The 25,908-nt window shown below is 35.8% G+C and overlaps 1 protein-coding gene across 1 annotated transcript; it reads left to right on the top strand.

Moving 5' to 3' along the window:
* Positions 1-404: 404 nt before the first annotated feature.
* Positions 405-1,533, top strand: LOC120073500 (uncharacterized protein At1g10890-like). The gene is made up of 2 exons (XM_039026343.1): positions 405-1,002; positions 1,379-1,533. The coding sequence occupies exons 1-2, from the start codon at positions 405-407 to the stop codon at positions 1,531-1,533; spliced, it is 753 nt and encodes a 250-aa protein (XP_038882271.1).
* Positions 1,534-25,908: the final 24,375 nt, after the last annotated feature.

Raw genomic sequence — 25,908 nt, 5'->3', positions numbered from 1 at the left:
CCCATCCTCTGCGAAGATGTATTTGCGTTGGTGAACACATTGCGTTAATCTTTTCCTTGCGTCCATTCGAATAAAATATTAAAGATAATTCTTTTTGCAAAATTGAGAAATCCAATCTTTCCGTATTCCAACTAAATGATGAAGTCTGCAGACGAAAGGAAGTTTTTCTGAAATTCCATAAATGAGGGAAGTTCGAATGACGGGCCTTTTGAGTGTCTCGAGGCCTGCCACCGCGAAAATCGTGTTGGGCCCACTAAGGCTCAACCTATAAATAGGAACTTCCCCCTTCTGTGAACACTTTACCTCTTTTTGCAATCTGAAAAAACCCTAGCGCCATTGCATCCAGAGCTTTCTTCTTTCCCGAAACCCTAGCGTCCTTTCCAGTTCCTTTCACCTTATCATCCATGATCGACCAAGCTTCCCAACCTTCTGCTTCACCCTCAACTCTTTCCACTGACCAAACCTCCATGCAAGAGGCAGTATTCCTTGTTGCCAGTCGCCATCTTGCTACCCAACCCCACACTGTCCTTAGAATCGCCGGTAGACCCTGGAGAAACCCTTTAGCCGTCAGGCCTCCTCCGTTTAAGAGAGGGCAAAGCACTGAAAGCACCCCACTCCCAACTCCAGCCATCTCAACTGAAAGCGAAAAGAAGATACGAGATTGCAATGAGATATTCGGAAACATTCTGAGTAACTTGGAGGAAGGAGGAGGTTTGCCCGAGGTAGGGGTTGTAAACCAACCACTGTCTACGGAGAAGGTGACGGTGGCGGTGATTGAAGAAGTGAGGGTGGTAGAGGAAGTGGCAGTGACGGAGGAAGTGGTGGAAGAGGAGACAAAAAGAAGCACTCTGGCTTTAGAGACTCCTGAGGAAACTACGCAAGTAGAATCCTATGACGGACCTATCAGAGTCGCGTTAGAAGAAGTCGCGGCAGAGAAGCAACAAGAGGTGGAAGAGGAGAAAAAGAAGAAAAAGGAGAAGAAGGAAAAGAATGTTGGAGAAGGTGAGCCATCCCATCATCGCAAAGAGAAGAAGAATAAAGAAAAGAAGGAGGATGAAGAAGATGAGAAGGGCAAGCTAAAGAAGAAGAAAGAGAAGAAAGAAAGGAAAGAACGTAGGCGTGAGGAAAGGCGCCTGAAGAAGGAAGAAGAAAAGAAGAAGAGGTTGCAAGCCCAGAAATGGATGGAGAATCCACCTTTGTGAGGGAGGGCAGAGGGGGGAACCAGCACAACTTAGGGAGTCAGTGCAACCTGAAACAACGCAAGTTGTTGTGGCCGAGAAAGGTGAAGAAGGAGAAGCTACCTCTCTGATGCAATGTTGGAAGAAGAATGCACCGCAAGGGTCTATCGTTGACCTGTTAATTTTGATCAACGCATTAGAAGAAAAGGAAAGGAGGAGAACGGAAGAGGAAGAGAGACAAGATAAAATGGAGCGGGCGAAACTCATCACCACAAGAGGTGATAGAAGAAGAAGACTGCATGATGAGGAGGTTCGCCACAATAACGAGATCTCGAGGCTTGAAGAAATAAGGTAGATTGAAGAGGAACAATGCCTTTTGTTGGCCTCTGAGCAGTTTGTGTAAGAGTTTGAAAGAGAAGTGAGAGAAGAGGAAGAAGAAGAAAAGAAAAAGAAGGCAGAAGAAGAAAAGAGAATGAGAGAAGACAATGAGAGAAAGCGCGAAGCCAACAGGCAGCGTTTGGTTAAAAAGAAGGGCAAGGAACTTACCGAGCGAGAGAATGAGGAACAATGCAAGGAAGGGGAAAGAAAACAAAGACAACTATCCTACCTTGCGTTGACCAAAGGAAAGGGCAAAGCGGTCGCAAAAAGCAGTAAGCCCGCGTTGGCAAAGGTGTGTCCATCAAGAAAGAAAAAGAATGACGATTTGTTGATGGAGATGGGCTTTTTCCCTGCGCCAACGCCACTACCAGATCTAATCATGAGCGTGATCGTGGAGCATGGTTGGGACACATTTTGCCAGTGCCCAACAATTGTTATTCTAAGGTAGTGCGCGACTTCTACCATGGATTGGCTACATGGACCAAGGATGGGGTGACCATAAAGGGCAAGTGGTGTCTTTTCAGCGCATGGGACATCAATGAACTATACCAAATGAAGGATAACCTGGATGCACTGGGCAACAAATTATTGATGATCCCACAGAAAAGATAGTTGGAAGATGCGCTGCAAGTATAACGCAACCGGGCACTAAATGGTCGATTTCTTTAAAAGGCATCAAGACCCTGGCGTCCAGACTCTGCTTCTGGAGGCAAGACTTTGGATTTATTTGGTTAAAGAAGCGGCTAATCCCAACTTCCCATGACAAGAAAATTTCAAGGGATCGAGTTATGGCCACATATGCATTGCACGCGGCATTCCAATCGATGTAGGCCGATTGATCGCAAGTCAAATTCGAGCTTTGTGGGGCACATTAGAGGACAATACTTCTTTCCATGGACTGTCTCAAGTCTGTGCCTGTCAATAGGCGAGGCATTGGGAGGGCCATGCAAAAGAGTCCAACGCCTCATCAATTTCAAAATCTGAGGTTGCTCCTCAAAGACTCCCAACATTGCCCAGAGCTTACTTCTAAAGAGCCCGCAATCGATCTCAATGCGCCGCAAGAACCCAGGCCAAAGAGACAACAGCAAAGATGATAAGGGAAAAAGAAAAAGGTCCAAGAATTACCCAATGGCAAGAAATTAGAAGCCTTGGACCCTTTTACCCTTAGTAATGCCGCCCCTCATCAGCCCCTCCAAGCTCTTCCGCACAACCTTTTCTTCTTCTTCCCTTCCTAAGCACTTTACCAACCTTCTTTTGCCCTAAAATTCCAACTGCATACCAGCAGCGCCCCATTCCTTACCTTCATCATCATCACTACAACAGTCCATTCCAACCGCCCGCATATTGATGAACCCATACGATTTTGGGTGAAAGGCACCTTTCCTAACCCCAAAACGTTGCTTGCAAGACAGTCGCAGGCACCACTCCAATGTCATACAGTCCTTAAGCACTGAGTTAGCAGAAATGCAGTCCCTTTTCTCCCAACAACAATAACTCTTCGCTCAGCAACAAGCCTTCTTCAACTAGAGATTTGATGTGGTAATGGAGTAAGTCGATGATATACAGCGCAGTGCTACTACGTTAAGGCAGGCGTTGATTAATATTCAGCACAACATTTATAAGGTCCATCGCCACCAAAGACAGATTGCAGAGCGCAACCATAAGTACTTTAACTTTCTCGCAGCATATCTTCATGGTCCCATGGTGCCTTCGCATCTCAGGCACCACTTGAATTTTGAAGAAGCCCCTTCATTACCACATCAGAACCCTCTTCCAGACCCTCTTGCTTCTCAACAATAATCTTTACATTTTTATGAGGCCATTCTATACTTTTATTCAATTCATTATTTTTATAAGTTAATGAAATTCTTTTATTCTTTGTATAGGCAACAATTTTTGTATTGCGTTAATTTTTAATTATTTGTATACTTTGTTAATATTCAATACAATTGAGTAAATATTCTCTCCATTTGCCTGTGCCTTTTTCTTTATCATCTTTTGTCAATATTTGTGATGTTTTTGATCTTTTACTTTTGCATTATTAATTGTGCTGCCATGATGTATAATATGTTTATACTTAGAAACATTTCCCACACTTTGTAAATTCCGACTAACACTTAGTTAATTCGTAGCTTAGCAGTACTTTACCTTTTATCTTTCAAAGTTCTACTCAAACCTTCTTTTTGAAATTTTTTCTAAGTGTTTGTCTATTCTGTCCAAACAATGCAATGAGAACCATGCGCATCTCTAAATTTGGGGATGGGGAAGGTCTGAGCAGATGAGATCAAGATTATGCGGTCATTAAGAAAAATGCATTCATTTTTCATTTCCGTAAATATATATATATTTCATTTCAATAAATTTTCATACAGAACTCCAATGTCAGCGCAAGGGAAAACTTCAAAAACATTCCTAACCTGATAAGAGTTATTTGTGAAAGGAACCTACTCGTAGTTGGATGTTCGCATGACACCCGTAGGAGCAAGCCAAAACGAAGGTAGGTTTCAAGAACAACGCAATATGAAAAGAGAAAAATGCAAAAGAAAATAAAAGAATGCAAGAGACAACTCCTTTGAAATTCATGAGTTAAAGTTGAAATTGGCACACAACCATAGTTGGATGTTCGCATGACACACGTGGGAACAAGCCAAAACGAAGAGTGTAACCTTGACCAACAGTCTCTAATAAATGACGCAAAATTTGACCATCGTATACAGACGCATCAAGTTGTTTTGACAAGAAGAGGTAAACATTCTTTTTAAAACTAGAAAAGCATTTTTGAGCAAAAATTTGTAGGATAAAAGAATAAAGTCGGGCTTTGATATGAATTAGCAATGATAGAAGAAAATTGCGTTGTTAAGTAATCTACCTAAGTGGAGCATTCGGAGCAACCAATCGACGCAAAATTTAGGATAGGAGCTGAGCATTTTTGCCTTAGTAGAAGATATGCTTGAGGACAAGCATATATCTAAATTTGGGGGTGTGATAACATGTAGAAATACAAGTTATTTATATTGCTTTATTTAGATATTACGGCTAAAAGAGAGAAAAGTTGCGTCAATTGTATAAAAATTGGCTAAGAAATACAATAATTTCAAATTATCGCAAATACACCCACTAAGACCATTAAGATGGTAGAAAAGGATATTTCAAGCCTGTTTTGTAGGAAGCCAAGTCATCGCTTGCGATCAAGGCTCAGAGAGAAACTAAACAACGCATCTCCGTCGCATTGCGCCCGTCAAATCAATACTGAAGAGACGATCAACGCAATGACGGCATAATGCGACAGTCGATCCAGAGCTGAACTTCAACCGCATGCGATAATAAAAACAACACCGCATGCGGATACACGATCGAAAGATGGAAATGAGAAATGCAAACGCGGAGGATTGTGACACATGTACAACTAACCATTGTGCATATTCGACGGACTAATTGCATAACAGAAGGGATATTTATTCCACCATTTTCGGACTTTCCATAACCATACAGTGGGGACCACAAGTCAAAGAGTCAAAGCTTTCATTTATAAATACCCTCAAAGAATTCACTGAAAAATATACTTGATACGAGGCTATTGAGAGAGATTTGATCTGAGTGCTGATCGGAGGAAATCTGGGAAGAGAAGAGACAAGGCTGAGAGGTGAGTCTCAGTGCAATTCTACCAAATCCCCGAGAAGCTCTGTGCTTAGATCCCTTCTACCGGTTGAGCAAGCCTGAGAGGGAAGCTCATCTTTCCATTCACTCCATCAACGCCAACAAGTGATTCTCCATTCCAGATCTGTGCCAAGACGTTGGTGCTTATTTGTATTTGTTTCTAACTCCCATTCATCAATTGTATTTCATCTTCTTAATCTCTTCATTCACAACCATGTATCAGACACTAAATAGTATTATTGAATGGCTTGATCATTTCCATTTCCACTTCTCTGTCTATTTTCGTTCCTCCATAAATCATTTTCTCCATGATGTTTTCTTAATCCCTTGGTGATTAATATGAATTAAACAAGTAACTTAATCTTTGCTAAAGAAATAAAGATGTTTAGCTAAAGCATGCTAGATGGCATCTTCACCTGTGAGAGCAGAAGTGAAGATGCCATTCTGATCTGTCGAGAGAAGGTTAGAAGAATGTGTTAACTAAAGCAAGAAGTACTTCTAGAGATGGAAGCAACCTTGTGTTCATTACGTTTGTCCCTGTTTCACCACAGTGATGTGGGAACGCGGCCGATCACCGAGAGGTGCACGCCAAGGGAAAAGCGGAATCGTACTTATGCCTTTAATGCAATTAAGGAACTTGCGATGTTTGTACTAATTATCTTTTCTCTTTCTGTTCCACACATAAGTCTTGTCACCGCATAACACGATCTTTGTATAATCTTCATAGTCAATCTCACCCTCGGTATCTTGTATCATGTAACTTGTATCTTGTATCATCATAGCTTAGGTTTATTTTATCGCACTTTATTTTATCACAATTTACTTTATTATTGTATTTTTATCACTTACCTTTACTTTATCACATTTTCAAATTCCTGTACACACAACCTTTTAATAAATTGAAAAAACTTCTGGTCGCATATATCACAAATGTAACACAATAACCTCAAACAGTCCTTGTGTTCGACCTCAGATCACACCGGGAAACTTGCGGTGAAATTATACGTGGTTTCAGTGCAAGAAAACTTGTGGCAACGCACAGTATACTACAAGAACATTCATTAATAATGCATATCTAGAAGTAGTATCGCATATCATCGCATAAAATCTATGTCATCAAGTTTATGGCATGGACTTGTAGCATAAAAACGATTTTTGTACAACACATGCCAATGGTAGCCGGATAACTGTTGTTATGCAAATGGCATCAAATGCAGGTGAGAGTCTTAACTCCCTGAAAACTCTAATGCACAAGTACACAACATATCCTCTAATTAAATTGAAACATCCCTTTTTCAATAATTGAATCTCAGTAATCCAATTAAATAACCAAAATTCAAAAATGGTCTCGAATATTACAAAATACTGAAATTACATTACGAACAAAATTTGGGATGTTACATCCACATACATGCTTAAGTTACAACGACAACCATGGATCTTAGTTTATTGGTTTGTGGTAAAATAATTAAACCATCTCATGTTTCATAGACAACAGTGAAGAAAATATCATATACTATTACATCACAAGCGTTTGTTCAATATAGTGTTTACAAACTATAGGACCAAACGAGAGTTTAGGGCATCATCCCCAATAGATAGTCATTCAGCTGATCGTTGCTACACGATTGAGTAGCAAAGTCTATGTGATAGGCTTTAGTTTACTAAACGATCGAGCACATCATCTATGCAATAAACCAACTTCTTATCTCCAACATGCTCGATCGTAGACCTCCAGTCTCTTCCTCAAGCTAAGATAATACAGAGCCCACAACTTCTGGATTCTCACATCGAGAATACCAAGGTAACACTTGTGGTAGTTGATGCGTTATGAAATGTGATGCGATTATGGTATGAGTTTGTAGTGATGTGTTATGCATTGCATGATAACAGGCAGAAATGCACGTTATTACAATGCAAAGTCATAAGACAATGCAAGATTGTGATGATAAAAATATACAATATTGCGTCCAAAAGCATTAAGTTCACAACATTGCGATCGCATGCGTCTATCGCATTAAAACAACTAACTTATGTATTTTTGTGTAGAAAATGAGTTGACGCAAGGCGGAAATGCGATCTGGAGAAATTAACATCCGAGCGCATTAATAGATTGCGACCACAAGGCTATACGATCATTTACGCTCACAAATATCTGCTCAGGAAGGTGGCCGCCTGACACGCAGATTTTGAATCTATAAATCCATGCCATAAACTTGTAATGGAATAAACTATACAATGATATAAGCAAGGTTCAAGACCACGCATGGATGATTGCGATGATATGTGATACTACTTCTAGATATGCGTTATTAATGAATGTTCTTGTAATATGTTGTGCGTTGTCACAAATTTCCTCGCGTTGAAATCAAGAATAATTTCACCGCAAGTTTCTCGATGTGATTCGAGGTCGAACACAGGGCTTGTTTTAGGTTATTGCGTTATATTTGTGATATATGCGACCAGGGGTTTTTCAAATTAATAAAGGTTGTGTGTACAAGTATTTAAAAATGCGATAAAGTAAATTGCGATGAAAGTAAAGTTAAGCGATAAAAATGTGGTAATAAAGTAAATTGCGATAAAATAAACCTAAGCTATGATGATACAAGATACAAGTTTCATGATACAAGATACTGAGGGTTAGACTGACTGTGAAGATTATACAAAGATCGTGTTATGCAGTGGCAAGTCTTACATGTGAAACATAAAGAGAAAAGATAATTAGTACAAACATCACAACCTTAATTGCGTTAAAGACATAAGTACGGTTCCGCTTTTCCCTTGGCGTACACCTCTCAGTGATTAGCCGCATTCCCACATCTCTGTGGTGAAACAGGGACGAATGTAATAAACGCAAGGTTGCTTCCATCTCTGGAAGTACTTCTTGCTTTAGTTAACGCATTCTTCTAACTTTCTCTCGACAGATCAGAATGGCATCGTCACTTCTGCTCTCACAGGTGAAGATGTCATCTAGCATGCTTTAGCTAAACATCTTTAATTCTTTAGCACAGATTAAGTTACTTGTTTAATTCATATTAATCACCAAGGGATTAAGAAAATATCATGGAAAAAATGATTTATGGAGGAACGAAAATAGACAGAGTAGTGGAAATGGAAATGATCGAGACATTCAATAATACTATTTAGCGTCTGATACATGGTTGTGAATGAAGAGATTAAGAAGATGACATACAATTTATGAATGAGAGTTAGAAACAAATACAAATAAGTGCCAATGCCTTGGTAGAGATCTGGAATGGAGAATCGCTTGCCGACGTATGCTGTAGTTTGGAAACTCTAGTGGTGGTCTGGTTGAGTTCGGGTCGAGATTCAGTGAGAAAAAGCATTTTTCGGGAGCTATAAAGCTTGTACACTATCTCTTTTTAGTTTACTATTTTTTCTATATTTACATGCTAATTTCCTTTTAATTAGAGAAAATTAGAGTGTAATTAGATCCTTATTCCGCTGCGTAGGTCTCGTGTTCCATCATTGCAAAGTGCTACAAATAGTCTGATCCTGATCATTCATGTAGAGACATGTAGGCGGTGTTATTCTATACAAAGGAGTTTGTAGAAGATCGGACCACGAAATGACTAATCTCATTATATAACATTGTTCATAATAGAGACTTACATTTCACCAGAATGACCATAGGTGACATGATCTGAATCCTAAGTGAGTTATAAACTCGTGCCTATGAAGGCAGTCCTTTGATTTGTATGGGTGAGAGTGTTCAGATTTCCGACTCAATAAGCCTACCATCTTGGGGATTCGTCTGATTGGGGAGTTGGGAATACAGCTACACAAGATGGAATCACTCATTCTCTAACGTCTAAGTAAGTAGATAAATTAATCTCTTTAGGGTTGATTATGAGGCTTGCACAATGTGGTGCCACACCCACTCTTGGCCCGAGAGGGGTTTGGTCATAGTTGGACTATGACTTATTGTTCATTAGAGAGATCAGTGGTACTTAAGGAGTTAGATATAACTATAGGGGCAAAATAGTAATTTTGGTCCAATTATACTTACGAGCAATTTGTGAAAGGTTATCACACCGTTGATTAGTTATATCCAATGGATACAAAAATATATCTGTAGTGCGAAGAGTGCAGTAGTCAATCTTTAATATCAACAGTTAATGGATGTTGAATAATTTAATTATAGGACTTTAATTATTATTCAAGTACCATTGGAGCTTCAATCTACAGGTCCATAAGGTTCCCTCTATAACTCAACAAGGATTATTGAGAATTAATTTTTGAATAATTTGAATTGTTCAAATTAATTGAGTGAATTAATTACATGTGATATAATTAATATAATGTATTTGATACATTATAATATAAAGTTTATTTGGGAGGAAATAAATATTTGAATATGATTCAAATATTAATTATACATAAAATTTATATTATTAAATTTAGTATAAATGTGATTTATATTAAATACCACAAATTAATGAGAGAATTAAAAACTATAAGTTATATTGTATTTGATACAATGGAAAAACTATAGGTTAAATGCTATATTTGATATAAGATATAATTATATATACATATAATAAGTTAGTTATTATATATGTTGGGAATGGTGTCCTAAATCTCTTTGTAATCTTGTAGTTTGTAAACTTTGTATAAACATATTGTTGTTAATAAAATAATTGTTATCTTATCAGCATATACTCAATAAAATAAACTAAGATCCGAGGTTATTTCATGCAATTTAAACAAGTATGTAGAGACATACAAGTGGATCTTGTTTAAATAATAACGTAAACGGTCTGTAGTAGATGGATAAGGATGGATATCTTATCCTAGTGACACTTCGAATACGGCCCGCTTTGTAGGTGTTACAAGTGTTGTAAAGTGCTACAAATGATCTGATCCTAATCATGTATGTAGAGAAATATAAACGGAGGTATCCTATACAAAGAGTTTGTATAAGACCGAACCATGAAATGGTTAGTCTCTTTATATAATGTCGTTAATAATAGAGACTTACATTTCACTAGGATGACTATAGGTGACATGACCTGAATCTTGAGTGAGTTGTGAACTCCTGCTCATGAAAGCGGTCCTTTAATTTGTATGGGTGAGAGTGGCCAGATTATCAACTCAACAATCCTACCATTTTGGAGATTCGTCTGACTAGAGAGTTGAGAACACAGCAACAAGAGACGAAATTCACTCATTCCCCGATGCAAGGACTGATTTAGGGTCTTGAACATAGTGACCACACCCTCTTCTGGCCCGAGAGGGACTTGGTCATAGTTAGACTATGACTTATTGTTAATTAGAGGAATTAGTGGTACTTAAGGAGTTAGATGTAACTATAGGGGCAAAACGGTAATTTGGCTCAACTGTACTTATGAGCAATTTGTGAAGGGTCATTGCACTATTGATTGATTATATCCAATGGACACAAAAATTTATCTAAAGTGCAAAGAGTGCAGTTGTCAGTCTTTAGTGGAGTGATAAAAAATTAATGGATGTTGGATAATTTAATTAAAGAGTTTAATTAATTATTTGAGTACTGTTGAAGCTTCAATCTACAGGTCCATAAAGTCCCCTCTATAGCTCAATAGGGATTTAATTGAGAATTAATTTTGGATCAATTTAAAGTGTTCAAATTAATTGAGAGAATTAATTATATATGATATAATTAATTAAATTGATTATATATGATATAATTAATTAAATTGATTATATATGTGATATAATTAATATAATGTATTTAATACATTATAATTCGAGAGGAATTTGAATATGATACAAATACTAATTATGTGAATGAGATTCATGTAATTAATTTAATATAAATATGATTTATATCGAGAAAAATTAAATATTTAGATATGATCCAAATATCAATTATATGAATGAGATTCATATAAGTGAATTTAATATAAATGTGATTTATATTAAATGTCATATATTGTTGAGAGAAAATAAAATCTATAGGTTATGTTGTATTTGATGCAATATAACTATAGGCTATATGTTATATTTGATATAACATATAGTGTATATATATAATAAAGTAGTTATTATATAATATATATAGGTGTGTGTATGTGTGTGTGTGTTTCATTATTATTAATTTAATTGAAATTAATAAAAGGGAATGCATTATAACTCTCTCAATTAATATACGTGGGATTCAAGTGGTTGGTGTTGGTTCTTCCTCCTCAATTCTCTCTGAGAGTAAGGTTCTATCTGAAAGAATCAAATAGAAGAGAAAAGTTCTTTGTAGAAAACTTCCCTCTCCTCCTCTCTATCTCCTTCCCTCTTCCAAGGATTCAAGCAAAGCTCACAACTCTTGCTTGAATCCTTTATCCCAAGAGAATACATATGGTTCTTAAGTGGTGGTGTCCGTGTGAAGAAGGTGATCCGCGTGGAGAAGGCGATTCATTCGTGGCTTGTACGAGGGAGTTCTTGAAGAAAGAGTTCTTCAAAGATAATGGTTTCTGAAACTCTTGTTTTATAGCATGCTGTAATTTAAGAAAATACATATCTTGTTCTTATTTACTATAAAACTTATATTCAATGAAAAATGGAATTTAGGTCGATATTTGCTTCCACTCAAAGGATCTTTTTCGAAAATTTCCTTCGGTATATATATATATAATATATATATATATATATATACTCCAAATTTAAAATTCAAATTAAATGAGCGAGTTTACAACTCCTTCACCTGAATTTTCTCAATTAACGTGAAATGGGTGGGAGGTGGTTTTTCCCAGAATATCTTTTCTTCTTCTTTTCTATAGATTGTTACTGAAGCTCTCTCTCTGGATTCTTTAAACTCACACAAAATATTTTTTTTCTCTCAAAATCATTATCCCTCTTCTCCAACAGAAACACGAAGCCCACACCTCTTGTTATTCTCATCCCTACAGAGAATACAAATGATTACCTCTTGGTGGCAGCCATCTTTGGGTTGCTGTTTTTATTCGAGGAGATTTGAAGAGTTCGTGACCGGATCGTGGAAAAGGAGATTTCCTGAAGACTTGTGTTATCTTCAAGGGTATGTATGAATTACCCCCCCCCCCCCCTTTGCATGCTGAATTGTTCCTCTTTGTGCATAAACTTTTGAATTCTGTAAAAAAATTGAAAATTGGGTCGATCTTCGCTTCTGCTACAGAATTTCACAGCTTCTTTACTCAACAAACTAAAAAGGTCGCAGGATAAACATTTAATAAACCAAAGTATGCAATCTACTGAGAGTTTAGAGAAAAGAAGAGTTAACCTTGATGAAAAACTCTTCTTCACACAAATCCTATCCAAGAACATGAATTAAAAGGTTATGCATAAACAGTGGGATTTTTTCTCAAATCAAGAAGCCACCAGTTAGTAACCTTGTTATTCTCCAAAATAAGGAAAGGACATGTGGGCTCCTTCTTTGTTGCTTTTCGAAGAGAGAATTTTATCGGGGAGAGTTCTTGGTATATAGAGAGAGAGCTTTTTAGAATTTCTCAGAGAAAACTTCTTCCTAAGTGTTTTCCAAATAACATAGACTAAATAGAAGAGTGAGCATGTTCTGCCAAATAACTCCCCTGTCAAGGGGAGTTATAATTATATTATTAAAATATTAATAATATAGTTATATTATATGGTTAGCTAACTGATTAACAAACCATATAATATATATTATAATTGTTGGGAATATCCTAAAACTCGCAGTTCGTAAATAAAGATAACATATTCTATTTGTCAATAAAAGTATTATTGAGTATTTTATTCAATAAATTGATATTGATATTGCATTCTATTATAAAAATTCAATAAATGAATCCATAGCTATAATATGAATACTTTAACTTTATATGGTGACATAAAAGTAGATCAAATTTTAGTATATAGCCAAAGTAGTCCATAAGTATATGGATGAGATTAGGTACCTCATCCTGGTGACATTATTGGATGTGGCCCATTTTGTATACTGATATAGATGATGTGATTTTAAAATCATTCATATGGAGATATGTGAGTGGAGGAATCCTATGTAATGAGTTTGCATAAGACCAGACCTCGAAATAGTCACTTTTTTTTTTTTATAACAACCGTTTAATGTTAAAACTGACTATTTCAAAATTCAATAACCTAGAGTAACTCGATCTTAATCCTGAGCTAACTATGAACTCCTATTTATTCAGGATTATCCTTTTATTTGCATAATTGAGAATAGTCCAACAACACTGCTCAATAAGCCTCCCATATTAAGGATAAGACCAGATAGATAGCTGGGGACATAGTTCTGCAAAATAGAATTCACTTCTACTCGACTTAGAGTTAGCAGATAGGTTTTTCTCTTAAGGCTGATTCCTGGTATTGAATAATGGGTCCCCGCCCTCTCATGATCGAGAGATGTATGATTTATTAGTTGGATTATCAACCAAATTGTTCAAAAGAGGATCAGTGGGAGCTTCAGAAGAAATATGTATATACAAGGAAATTTTGACTTAACTGTAAATACGAACAAACTATGAAGGATCGACTTACTGATTATGGTTAAAATGGACAGAAGTATATCTACAATGAGGAGAGTGCAGCTATCGAGCTATAGTGGTGTGTCTCGGTAGTTAACGAATATTGATTAATTGGGTCTAAAGAGTTTAGCCAATTAATCTCAAATCATTGGATCTCATGATTTATAGGTCTATAAGGTCCCTTTACTAGCTTGTAAAATTATATCTTGGATTAGTGAATTGAGCGGATTTGAAATGTTCAAATTCAAAATTAGGGTTTTGAATTTGAAGTGTTCAACTTCAATTAGGATTTTAATTAATTGTATTTGATACATTTAAAAATGTTTAATTTTGTGAAAACTAAAGAAAATTGGAGAGTTTAAAATATTCAAATATTAAATTATATAAATATGATTCATGTCTAATTAGATGCTTGATTAATTTAATATTTTATATGAAAATATTATTTAATTAATTATTTAAATAAATAAAACATTTTTCATTTCTTGAAATTCAAATTTATATATATATATATATAATTTTACTAAAAATTAAATGAAAATTTTAAAATTGAAAAATATGAAAATTCCACTCAAAGAGGAATTTTTGAAGTTTTTCCTTCAATTGGAGTGGCTTCACCCAAATCAGCCACATTTCCCACTTACTTAGCGCTAATTGAAGTGTCAATTAGTAGCTAAGTAAGTATTTACATAAATAGAGTTGACAAATAAGCTAAATTTCAACTTTGATGGATTCACACTACTGAAAATTTGACACCCTCTCTCCATCTCTCAAACCCTCTCCAACCCTTCATATAATTGGCTCTAATTTTGAATTCCACTTCTAAAATCCAAGTTAGAGGATAGTAGAGAAGTTCTTTGTGGTGGTCCATTGAAGTTTTGGAGATCAAATTCACAGAGAGGAGCAAAAATCAAGTGTTTCATCAAAGCTGGTAAGTATTCTTGAAACCTACTTTAGGAAAAAACCATTTTGCATATTTTTAGAGCTCAAATTAAATGTAATTATAGGGCTTATTAATTTTGATTTCTTCTGCTACATGTTAGTTTACTCTATTAATTGGTATCAGCGCATGATTTAAGCACTCAATTAACGTTAATTTGAGTTTGGTGGATGAATTTCTATGATTGCATGCTTGGTTGACTGCTATGGTTAAAATTCAATTATGGCATTATATTTCTCTTTTATTATAGAGTTTAATTTGTAATTGGCTCATGTGTGATGAGCTTATATGTGTGCTTCAGAGTCTGTAGTTTCATTAGAGTCAGTAGAGTTGAAATTAAATTGTAATTATAGATTGAAGCAAGCAAGATTCGTAGCAGAAATTTGGACTGGAGTTACTGCCCTCGCAGCATTGCGACGCTATTCATCTTGGAGCTTGAGGTGTTGCAACGCTGGGATGAAGCGTCGTGATGTTGTTCATCCCAGCCTAGAAAGGTGTGCATAATGGAACCGGTTCGCAAAAAAAAAGCCAGTTTGACTAGTTCGATGACCTGTTGATCGGTTCAGCCGATTTTTGTTTGATTCAGTTTTTTTTGGAGCATTTGGAGGCTGGTTTGGGCAGTTTAGGTCTTGTTCGGGTCGGGTCGAGCTGTCCAGATCACTTTTGAAGCTGTTTTTGGCTTTCTTTTGTAATAATTTAGTTGTTTTGCTTGCTTAGGATGCCAAAGTGTAACCATATTGGTGTTGTTTAAATATTTTATGCATGTGATGTATGTTATTTTTGAATTAAACATGTTTGTGCCTATAGTATGCCATTTAAATTTAGAATCCCACCATAGGAAAGCATGTTTGTTCAAGGTTTTTTATAATTAATATAAATGTTATATTATTTTTGAATACCCTTGGTGCATATTATGGATGGAAAGCATATCTACTATTTTATAAGTTGTTATAAAATTGGATTACACATTAAGATCCATAACAAAAATATGAAGCAGGCTCACTTATGTTAAACAACTTGTTTTAATAGTTAAAATAGGTCATTATCTTATAAAATTCACTTACAATCTTAATCGGTTCATAATCCTGTCTAAGGCTAGAGGTATTTAAGTTGACGATTTACGTAACACCTGCTACCTGGTGATTATGACTGAAATGTTGAGCATTATTAGCCGATTTTATGAGCTTGCGTGAGTAGTATGAGTTTTAAGATTGGTTTAACACTTGGACATCATAGGTTAAAATCCAAATATGAACATTATACTTAGATAAATAACATAGACTTAGGTTGTTTAAATTAGCCAGAATGTACCTAAGTAAAAGAATACCTAAACATTTAGAATAATTTAGTGGGAGATTAACAATATATACGATATATCGTTATTAGCTATTACGTCCCCAAGAGATCACACCGTGAGATCCATACTTAGCTTCATGTCGCTTTTACCATAACTGCTCCATTCAGAAAGTGTTTGCATGGGTCAATAACAAGTTGAATGGGGGAAGTTAGTCATAGTAAGTGGGTGAAGGAAATGTGTCAACATATCCTACGGTCTCCTCCATTAGGTGATTAACAAACCATATAATATGCATTATAATTGTTGAGAATATCCTAAAACTCGCAGTTCGTAAATAAAGATAACATATTCTATTTATCTATAAAAATATTATTGAGTATTTTTTTCAATAAATTGTTATTGATATTGCATTCTATTATAAAAATCCAATAAATGAATCCATGGGTATAATATGAATACTTTAACTTTATGTGGCAACATAAAAGAGGATCAAGTTTTAGTATATAGCCAAAATAGTCTATAAGTATATGGATAAGATTGGGTACCTCATCTTGGTGAAACTATTGGATGTGGCCTATTTTGTATATAGATACAAATGATGTGATCCCAAAATCATTCATGTGGAGACATGTGAGTAGGGGCATCCTATGCAATGATTTTGCATAAGACCGGACCTCAAAATAGTCACTTTTCTTTATAACGACTGTTTACTATTAAAACTGACTATTTCAAATTTAATCACCTATGGTAACTCGATCTTAATCCTTAGCTAACTATGAACTCCTGTTTATTCGAGATTATCCTTTGATCTGCATAGGTGAGAGTAGTCCAACAACACTGCTCAATAAGCATCCCATTTTGGAGATAAGACTGGATAAATAGTTGGGGACATAGTTCTGCAAGATGGAACTCACTCCTACCCAATTTAGGATTAGCAAATAGGTTGTTCTCTTAAGCGCTGATTCCTGGTCTTGAACAACGGGGCCCTGCCCTCTAATGGTTGAGAGAGTGATGGTTTACAAGTTGGACTATAAATCAATTGTTCAAATAGAGGATCAGTGGGAGCTTAAGAAGCAAGACGTATTTACAAGGGGTAAAATGATAATTTTGACCAAGCTATAAATACGAACGACCTGTGAAGGATCGACTTACTGATTATGGTTAAAATAGACAGAAATATATCTACAGTGAGAAGGGTGCAACTATCGAGCTATGGTATGTCTCGATAGTTAACGAATATTGATTAATTCAATCTAAAGAGTTAAGCCAATTAATCTCAAGTCATTGGAGCTCATGATCTGTAGGTACATAAGGTTCCTCTACTAGCTCGTAAAATGATCTTGGATCAGTGAATTGAGTGAATTTTAATTGTTGAGATTCAAAATTAAGATTTTGAATTTGAAGTGTTCAAATTCAATTAGGGTTTTAATTAATTGTTTTCGATGCAATGAAAATATTTAATTTTTTTAAAATTGAACAAAATCGGAGAATTTAAAACATTCAAATTGATTTAAATTTTAAATTACATGAATAGGATTCATGTCTAATTAGATGGTTGATTAATTTAATATTTGATATTAAATTATTAATTAATTAATTAATTAAGTTTGTTTAATTAATTATTAAAATAAACAAAACTTTTATTTCATTTATTGAAATTCAAATTTAGATTTGAATTAACAATATATATATATATCTATATATACATGATTATTTATTTATTTTTACTAAAAATTATATGGAAAAATGAAAATTCCATGTTTTTCCTTCAATTGGAGTGGCTTCACCCAAATCAGCCACATTTCCCACTTAGTACTTATTGAAGTGTCAATTAGCAACCAAGTGTTTGCATGAATAGAGTTGATAAATAGCTGAATTTTAGCTTTGATGCATTCATACTACTGGAAATCTGAAACCCTTTCTCCATCTCTCAAACCCTCTCCAACCATTCACATAACTGGCTCCAATTTTGAGTTCAACTTCTCAAATCCAAGTTAGAGGACAGTAGAGAAGTTCTTTATGGTGATCCATTGAAGTTTTGGAGATCAATTTCACGGAGAGGAACAAGAATCAAAGTATTTCATCCAAGGTAATTGTATTCTTGAAACCTACTTTAGCAGAAAACTGTTTTGCATGCTTTTAAAACTCAAATAAAATGTAATTATAGTGCTTATTGATTCTGATTTCTTTTGTTGCATGTTAGTTTACTCTATCGAAGAATTCCTCGACGATGTGGGAGGGTTGTTCATTAGCTTGACCGCTATATGGGTTTAACAGAAACTCAGAACTTCATACTTGATGAGGGCCTAGAGGATCTATTGACCTTTAAATAGGTAATGAGAGATGTTGAAAGGGAACAATGGATAAAATCTATGGACGTAGAAATGCAGTCAATGTACGTCAAATCTTTCTGGGAACTTTTAGATCAACCACATAGGGTTAAACTATAGGTTGTAAATGGATCTACAAGAGAAAGCAAGACTAAACTAGCAAGGTGCAAACCTATAAAGTCAGACTTGTGGCAAAAAGTTTTACTGAAAGGGAGGGGGTGAAGGATCTCTTAACGAGGAGTTCCATGAGCGCGTTCAGATTGCTCCAATTTCACCGTGATTGAAATACACCATATACATTCAAACGTACAGTTATGCAAACAAACAATAATTAACGGCATGCTTTGAACAAGAAATAACAAGGGAGAGAGTTCTCGTACCAGTTGAAGATGCTCTTTAAACTATGGAACTCAATGCAGCGGAAGACCTCTACCCGAACAACCAACGCCCAACAGATGCATCGACTACAGCAGTATGAACAACTGCAAATACACGAACACAGGGGGACGACACCACCAGAAAAGAGCCCCAGGTATTCTTGGAGTGAGAACCCAAAACGTGGTCTTTTGTGAGTTTGGTAGAAGTAAGAGGAAGAACTGATCCTGCAGACGATAAGCAAGTGGGAGAGAGTATGAAGCTATCGCATAGCAAGATGCTTATCGCTTATGAAGCTATCGCATAGCAAGATGCTTATCGCTTAGAAGAAACTATACGATAGTGTAGATTTTATTGAACGATCGTCTAGAAAACAGTAGGCAATCATTTAGCAAACACGACACACTATACGATGATTTAGGAAAGCTAACCGATCGTTTAGGACTTAGTGCGTGATCGTTTAGGCACTAGGTAGGCGATCGTTTAGGCGTGAGGTATGCGATCGTTTAGGCGCTGAGCGACTATCGTATAGGCTCTCGAGTTTAAGCGATCGATTACATTTTCACGCCAACCTTCTGATCTTTTTCTGAACTTTCGAACTTTTTCAAAAATGAAACAAATTTCATTTTTATTCATCGATTACAAGAACTGGCGCTGTTCCCACTAATGCACGTCCAAGCAAGATTTTGGGTTAATTATCATATAATTAACCAATTAAATTATTAATAAATATAATCATATTATATTTTTATCCTATAGTTTGATATCACATATCTACTATAGTAAATTCTCCTCTACTTGATATAAATCATATTTATATCTAATTTCCTCCAAAATAATGTATATCATACATTTAGCCAATATATATATATAATTAACCAGTCCAATTATATCATATATAATTAGCCAGTCCAATTATATCATATATAATCGAACTTCCTCTTGTCAATTTGAACATTTCAAATTAACCCAACAACTGATTCTCAACTTTATCCAAGCTACCCAAGGACCTAATGTGTAACGACCCAACCCCTTAGGACTTAAGTTAGGCCGTTAGTAAATACATTCATGCATGGAACTTTAAAACGAAACTCATGCATGGAACTTAAAACGACACTCTTTTATGGTGAAATAAATGCTAAATAAATAAGGTAAGTGCAAAAGGCTTTTCATTAAATTCAAATATAAAAAACAACAATAGGGTACCAATAAATCATAAATGATAATAAATAGGTCTGAAAACGATTCTTAATAGTAAGTTTCAAACATAAAAACTGAAAGTTAAGAAAAACATGAAAAGAAATCTAAATCTCATGAGCGGAAGAATAAAACTAGTCACAGTGGCTGGATCACGAAATCCACTTGTCCATCGCCGGTGCATCTCTACCCTTACCTGAAACAAACAACATGAGAAAGAATGAGTATAAAATACTCAGTAAGTAACCCCACTACTGGGGTCAGGTTAGGCATCTATGTCCTCTAGATGCCTACCTCTGGTGGAACATATAAACTGTCCTAGTCCTCATGGGACACATACATACATGAAAAACTGAGTTCTATCCTACTGTAGCTAAATATGCCCACTACTTCTGGTGAATCCCAAAGGAAACACAATCTGGTGAATCCCGAAAGAAACACAAACTGGTGAATCCCGAAGGAAACACAATATCTGGTGAATCCTAAAGGAAACACAAACTGGTGAATCCTGAAGGAAACACAATATCTGATGAATCTCAAAGGAAACACAAACTTGTGAATCCTGAAGGAAACACAAACTGATGAATCTCGAAGGAAACACAAACTGGTGAATCTCGAAGGAAACACAATATCTGGTGAATCCCAAAGGAAACACAAACTAGTGAATCCCGAAGGAAACACAATATCTGGTGAATCCCGAAGGAAACTCTAACTGGTGAATCCCGAAGGAAACACAATATCTAGTGGGCATTCTAACTAATCAGTAAAATCACTATCACAATCTTAACATGGTTCTATATCATACATATACATCTCATCATCATGATTCTATAATATACATATAAATTTCTTCATCATAACTTTACAACATATGTATGCATCTCATCCTCCTCAGATTCAGCAGGATCTCCAATAAAAATAATATTCTTAAATCATACTAGTATTTAAACACTCTAAGCGCAACTAGCCTTTTAAACTCTCATATCAGCAAGGCATACATAAACATCAAACTATCAATATATCCTCAGTAAATCATATTTTTCAATTCCTGACTATAGTCATTTCAAACCTCAGTCAATTAAGGCAGACATAAATATCATGCTAACTAATAATCCTCAATAAATCATAATTATCATTGTCCGGCACTAGGGCAGTTGCAGTAGTTAGATTACTTAGTTTAACTTGGTAAAAAAAACGCAAAACAAAATCTCCTTAGAACTTCTTTAGCACACTTGAATCAACCTAAAGTTATGGCTTGGTCCAAGACAAATTCTAATACTCGATTTAATTAGCCAATCGATCTTCACCAATTTTCTGCAAAACAAAATGGTATCTAGCTTGATGGTCAATTCCTCAAAACTTCCAAACCTTGAATCTAAGTTTCAAACTAAAGAGAGGTTACTAATTTAACCCAAAATCAAAGGGGTGAACTTCACCTCCCAAATTATAAGGAAAAAAGAAGTCTTACCCAAGGTTTTCCTCAAAATTCTGGTAAAGATCGGGGCAATGGCGGCCGATAGCACGTCGACTTGTGGCTGCCATAGATAGGCAGCATGTGTTGCTATCAGACGGCATAAATTGTTTAGGCTAGTAGCTGGTAGTGAGGGTCTTGCATGAGGAGGGTTTGCGAGAGTGGGAGAGAAGGGGAATTTCTAGTTTACAGATTTTATTCAGTAGTGATTACGAATAAACCAGAGCTTCAAACAACGATCCAACCGTTAAAAATGAAACTCTATAGGTCTCGAACAGACAGACCAAATTTGAGCACGATTCAATAGTTCAAACTCTAGCAATTGACAATTTTGTGAAAGCTGTCGCTGAAAAATCAAATTGCTTTCTCCCCAATTTTTGACCTCTTTTCATTCTCATTTAATTTCGAAAAAATCTCAATTCTTTTATTTTTTTCAAATTTTGAAAATATAAATAAAATATTTTATCACAGTATCTCCAAAATCTCCAAAGATTCTATTAAATTTAGAAATCAATTAACTTTTCAAATTATCTTAATTTAGGCTTCAAACACCAAAATTAAATGGCATAAGATCATCAATTTGATACAAATTAAATCCTTCCAAATATTTAAATCAATTCAAAACCACATGAAATAATTATCTCTTTTAATTTTTTTTAAGTTGGCCCTAAAATCCAAAATCAAAGGGAAGCAAAATTCAATATTTTCAAGATAATTAGTTCGAATATCTAATCAATTAAATTCAATTTAACCAATAAAAGTTTTTCATTATTTCAATTTAACCCAAATTTTCAAATGAAAGGGAAATTTAAAACTCAATAATTTTAGATAATTAACTTACATTTTCCTGAAATCGGGATGTTAAATAATGGACCTGTGGCTCGAAGCTCCAATGGTTCGTGAATAGCTGACTAAACTCTTTAGCCACGAGATCCACCATCCGTTAATTATCGACATCCATTAAAAGACCAACAACTGAACTCTTCTTACCACAGATATATTTCTGTCCATTGGAATAAAACCAATCATGAGTTATGATGACCCTTCACAGATGTTCCTAAGTACAGCTGAGCCAAATTACCATTTTGCCCCTGTAGTTACATTTCACTCCTTAAGTACCACTGATGCCTCTAATGAACAATACAACATAGTTAAATATGTGTGAACACCGCTCGGGCCAAGAGAAGGTGTGTGGCGCCACATCGTTCAAGCCCTGGAATCAACCCTTAAGGGAGCTATCTATCTACTTACCCTGCCTCGGGGAAGGAGTGAGTTCCATCTTGTGTAGCTGAATTCCCAACTCCAAAATCAGACGAATCCCCAAAATGGTAAGTTTGAATCGATGACCTAGCCACTCGCACTCATACAAATAAAAGGACTGACCTCAATGGCAAGAGTTCCCAACTCACTCAGGATTGAGGTCATGTTACTTATGGTCATCCTAGTGAAGTGAAGTCTTTGTCATGAACGGTGTTACATAATGAGACGTTAACACTTCGTGGTTAGGTCTTATACAAACTCTTTGTATAGGCGCCCCCGCTCCACACCAACACGAATGATCAGGATCAGACCATCTGTGACAAGTCACAAATACTTGTGACCATTCCCACAAAGTGGGCTGCATCTGTAGTATTACCAGGATAAGGTTTCCCTCCTATATCCTTATACTACAGACCATTTTGGTTATCACTCAAGACATGATCCACTTATATGTCACCACATACATGCTTGAGTTACATACAGATAACCAGGGATTTTATGTTTATTGGTTTGTGGTAAAGCAAATAAAACATGAATTAAGCAAAATCAAGATGTGAAGAAAATATCATATATTATACAACATATGCGTTCGTACAAACTGTTTACAAACTACAGGACACGAGACTTTAGGGCATCAACCCCAACAAGGGGTTGATTATGAAGAAACCTTCTCTCTTGTTGCCATGATAAAATCAATAAAAATACTTTTATCCATTGTCGTATATTATGACTATGAAATATGGCAAATGGATGTCAAGACAGCTTTTTTGAATGACCATCTTGATGAAAGTATTTTCATGTCTCAACCAGAAGGGTCCATTGAACAAGGTCAAGAACAAAAAGTTTGTAAGCTTAAAAGATTCATTTATGGGTGAAAACAAGCTTCTAGATCGTGGAATATAAGATTTGACATTGCAATCAAGTCTTATGTCTTTGAATAAAATGTTGACGAAGCTTTTGTATACAAGAAAATAGTCAACAAAAATGTAGCCTTCCTGGTCCTTTATGTTGATGATATCTTGCTCATTGGGAATGAGACAAGTTTCCTTGTGACATAAAGAGATGGTTAGCATCACAATTTCGAATGAAAGATTTGGGGGATGCTTAATACGTTCTTGAGACCCAAATTTTTCGGAATCGCAAAAACAAAACCCTAGCACTATCTCAAGCATCTTATGTTTACAAGATGTTGTCAAGGTATAATATGCATAATCCCAAAAAGGGTGTGTTACCTTTTAGACATCAAATTCATTTGTCAAATAAGCAATGTGGCTACATAAGTCTTGACAGATTTGGAAGTGGTTCCAAATATGCATCTGCACATTACTCTGTATTGTGACAACAATGAAGCAGTTGCCTATTAGAATAAACCAAGAAGTCACAAACGTAGAAAACACATCTAAAGAAAGTACCATCTCATTAGAGAGATAGTACACCGAGGAGACGTGCGAGAGTTCTTGACAGATTTCGAAGTGGTTCCAAATATGCATCTGCCCATTACTCTGTATTATGACAACAGTGAAGCAGTTGCCTATTGGAAGAAACCAAGAAGTCAAAAACCTAAATCGGGTCTTATTGTTGACACCCCCAAATTTAAACAATGCTTGTCCTCAAGCATAAGCTAAAGATTCCTTTAGCAAGTTAACCGCAAAGTTTTCTTTCCTAGATTTCTCAAGGATACTTCGTTCAGATCCTATATGCTAGAATTTTCTTAAGTCTTATTCAAATATCTTCCTAAAATATTTCTAAGACTTAGGGATTGCCAGCTTAACTTTCAAAAGAACTTTACTGAATTTCGAAACATCGAATGATTTATTTCAAAAAGAAAATTTTCCATCGGGGTGTCAAATGATTTATACTTGCCCAAAAATTTTCTTCATTTCTATATTTTTTCTGACATTGTGCTGATCCGAGTGCCTTGCCTTCGTTTTGGCTTGCCCCCACGGGTGTCATGCAGATATCCAACTACGAGCAATGCACTCTTCCTCAGACTAAACTCATACCAATTTGGCAGTGGAGTTGCGGTCATTTATTTATGCGTTGATCCTGGTGACTTACTTTCGTTTCGGCTTGCCCTCACATGTGGCATGCGGACATCCATCTACGGGTAAATGCCTTTCACAACTTAACTCTTATCAATCGTGTGTTTCCCATTGTGTTAACAGTGGAGTTGTTATTCTAAAAAATCATCTTTTTTTTTTTAGCAAGGTCGAAAACAAATACCCCTCTCCAAATTTTAAAATGCAGCAATGTCCTCATTGCCTAAAAGATTGAAATAAGTCATGCGATGGTCAAAAAATTGCGTTGTAAAGAGAATTTGAAAGAAGCTAGTAAACCTTTAACTTCGAGAAATATTTCATGAGGTGAGTATCCTAAGATTTATGTTGACTCTAGTATATACAAAAGAGATAGAAGCATATTTTTCATCATTGAAATCATACTTGGTGAAGAACAACATGCGGTAAACTACTAAAGTTGTATACTGGTGATATGATTGCGATAATCAAGAAGGATGCGATCATAAAACTTTGAAAAATAATATGCAATGGTAGCAAAATTTGAAGTAAAGATAAGGAAAGGTATACCCCCAAATTTAGCACTGTTGCCCACATTGTATTGACGCATCCATCTTGCGGCAATCATTCTTCGTTGGGTTGCGGTGATGGAAGAAGATAAGTGTTGCTTTGCGTACGTTCCCACAATCCAATACCTCGATCGTTGTAAGAAAAAACAAAGAGAGGGTCAAATTATTTTAACCAAAAGAAAAGGATTTTTTTTTTAATAGAACTGAAAAATGATGAAAAGATAGTGAAAATTCTGAGTAGTGGAGAAAAGAGTTGAAGACTTGAAGTTTTCCAAAACTTGCGTCCCTGAGAATTTGCGATCATTTGGCAATGCAGGCACCACCTACTTCCTTCTTTATTCAAAGTTTCTTAGTTCCATAGAATCAACTTGGCGATGTCAGTCTTCTCTATGGTATGCCTTTACTTGCTGCCCATTGACTTTGAATATGTTGGTACCGTCGTCATTTGATAATTCCACCACGCCATGCGGAAGTACTTGTTGAATTATGAACGGTACGGACCAACGAGACTTTAGCTTTCCTGAGAAGAGTTGCAGACGTGAATTGAAAAGCAAGACTTTCTGCCCCCTTGGAGGTTCTTGCCGCATATTGTTTGATTCATGCAACGCTTTGGTGTGCTCCTTATAAATTTTCGCATTTTCATATGCATTGTTCCTCCATTCTTCTAGCTCGACCAATTGCATTTTCTGTGCTTCCCCTACTTTCTTTAAATCGAAATTCAGTTTCTTGACCGCCCACAATGCTTTATA

This window comes from Benincasa hispida, chromosome 3, assembly GCF_009727055.1.
Source record: "Benincasa hispida cultivar B227 chromosome 3, ASM972705v1, whole genome shotgun sequence".
In the NCBI taxonomy this organism is placed as follows: domain Eukaryota; kingdom Viridiplantae; phylum Streptophyta; class Magnoliopsida; order Cucurbitales; family Cucurbitaceae; genus Benincasa; species Benincasa hispida.
Note: the sequence above shows the minus strand (reverse complement) of the source record. Positions and strands in the feature narration are given on the sequence as shown.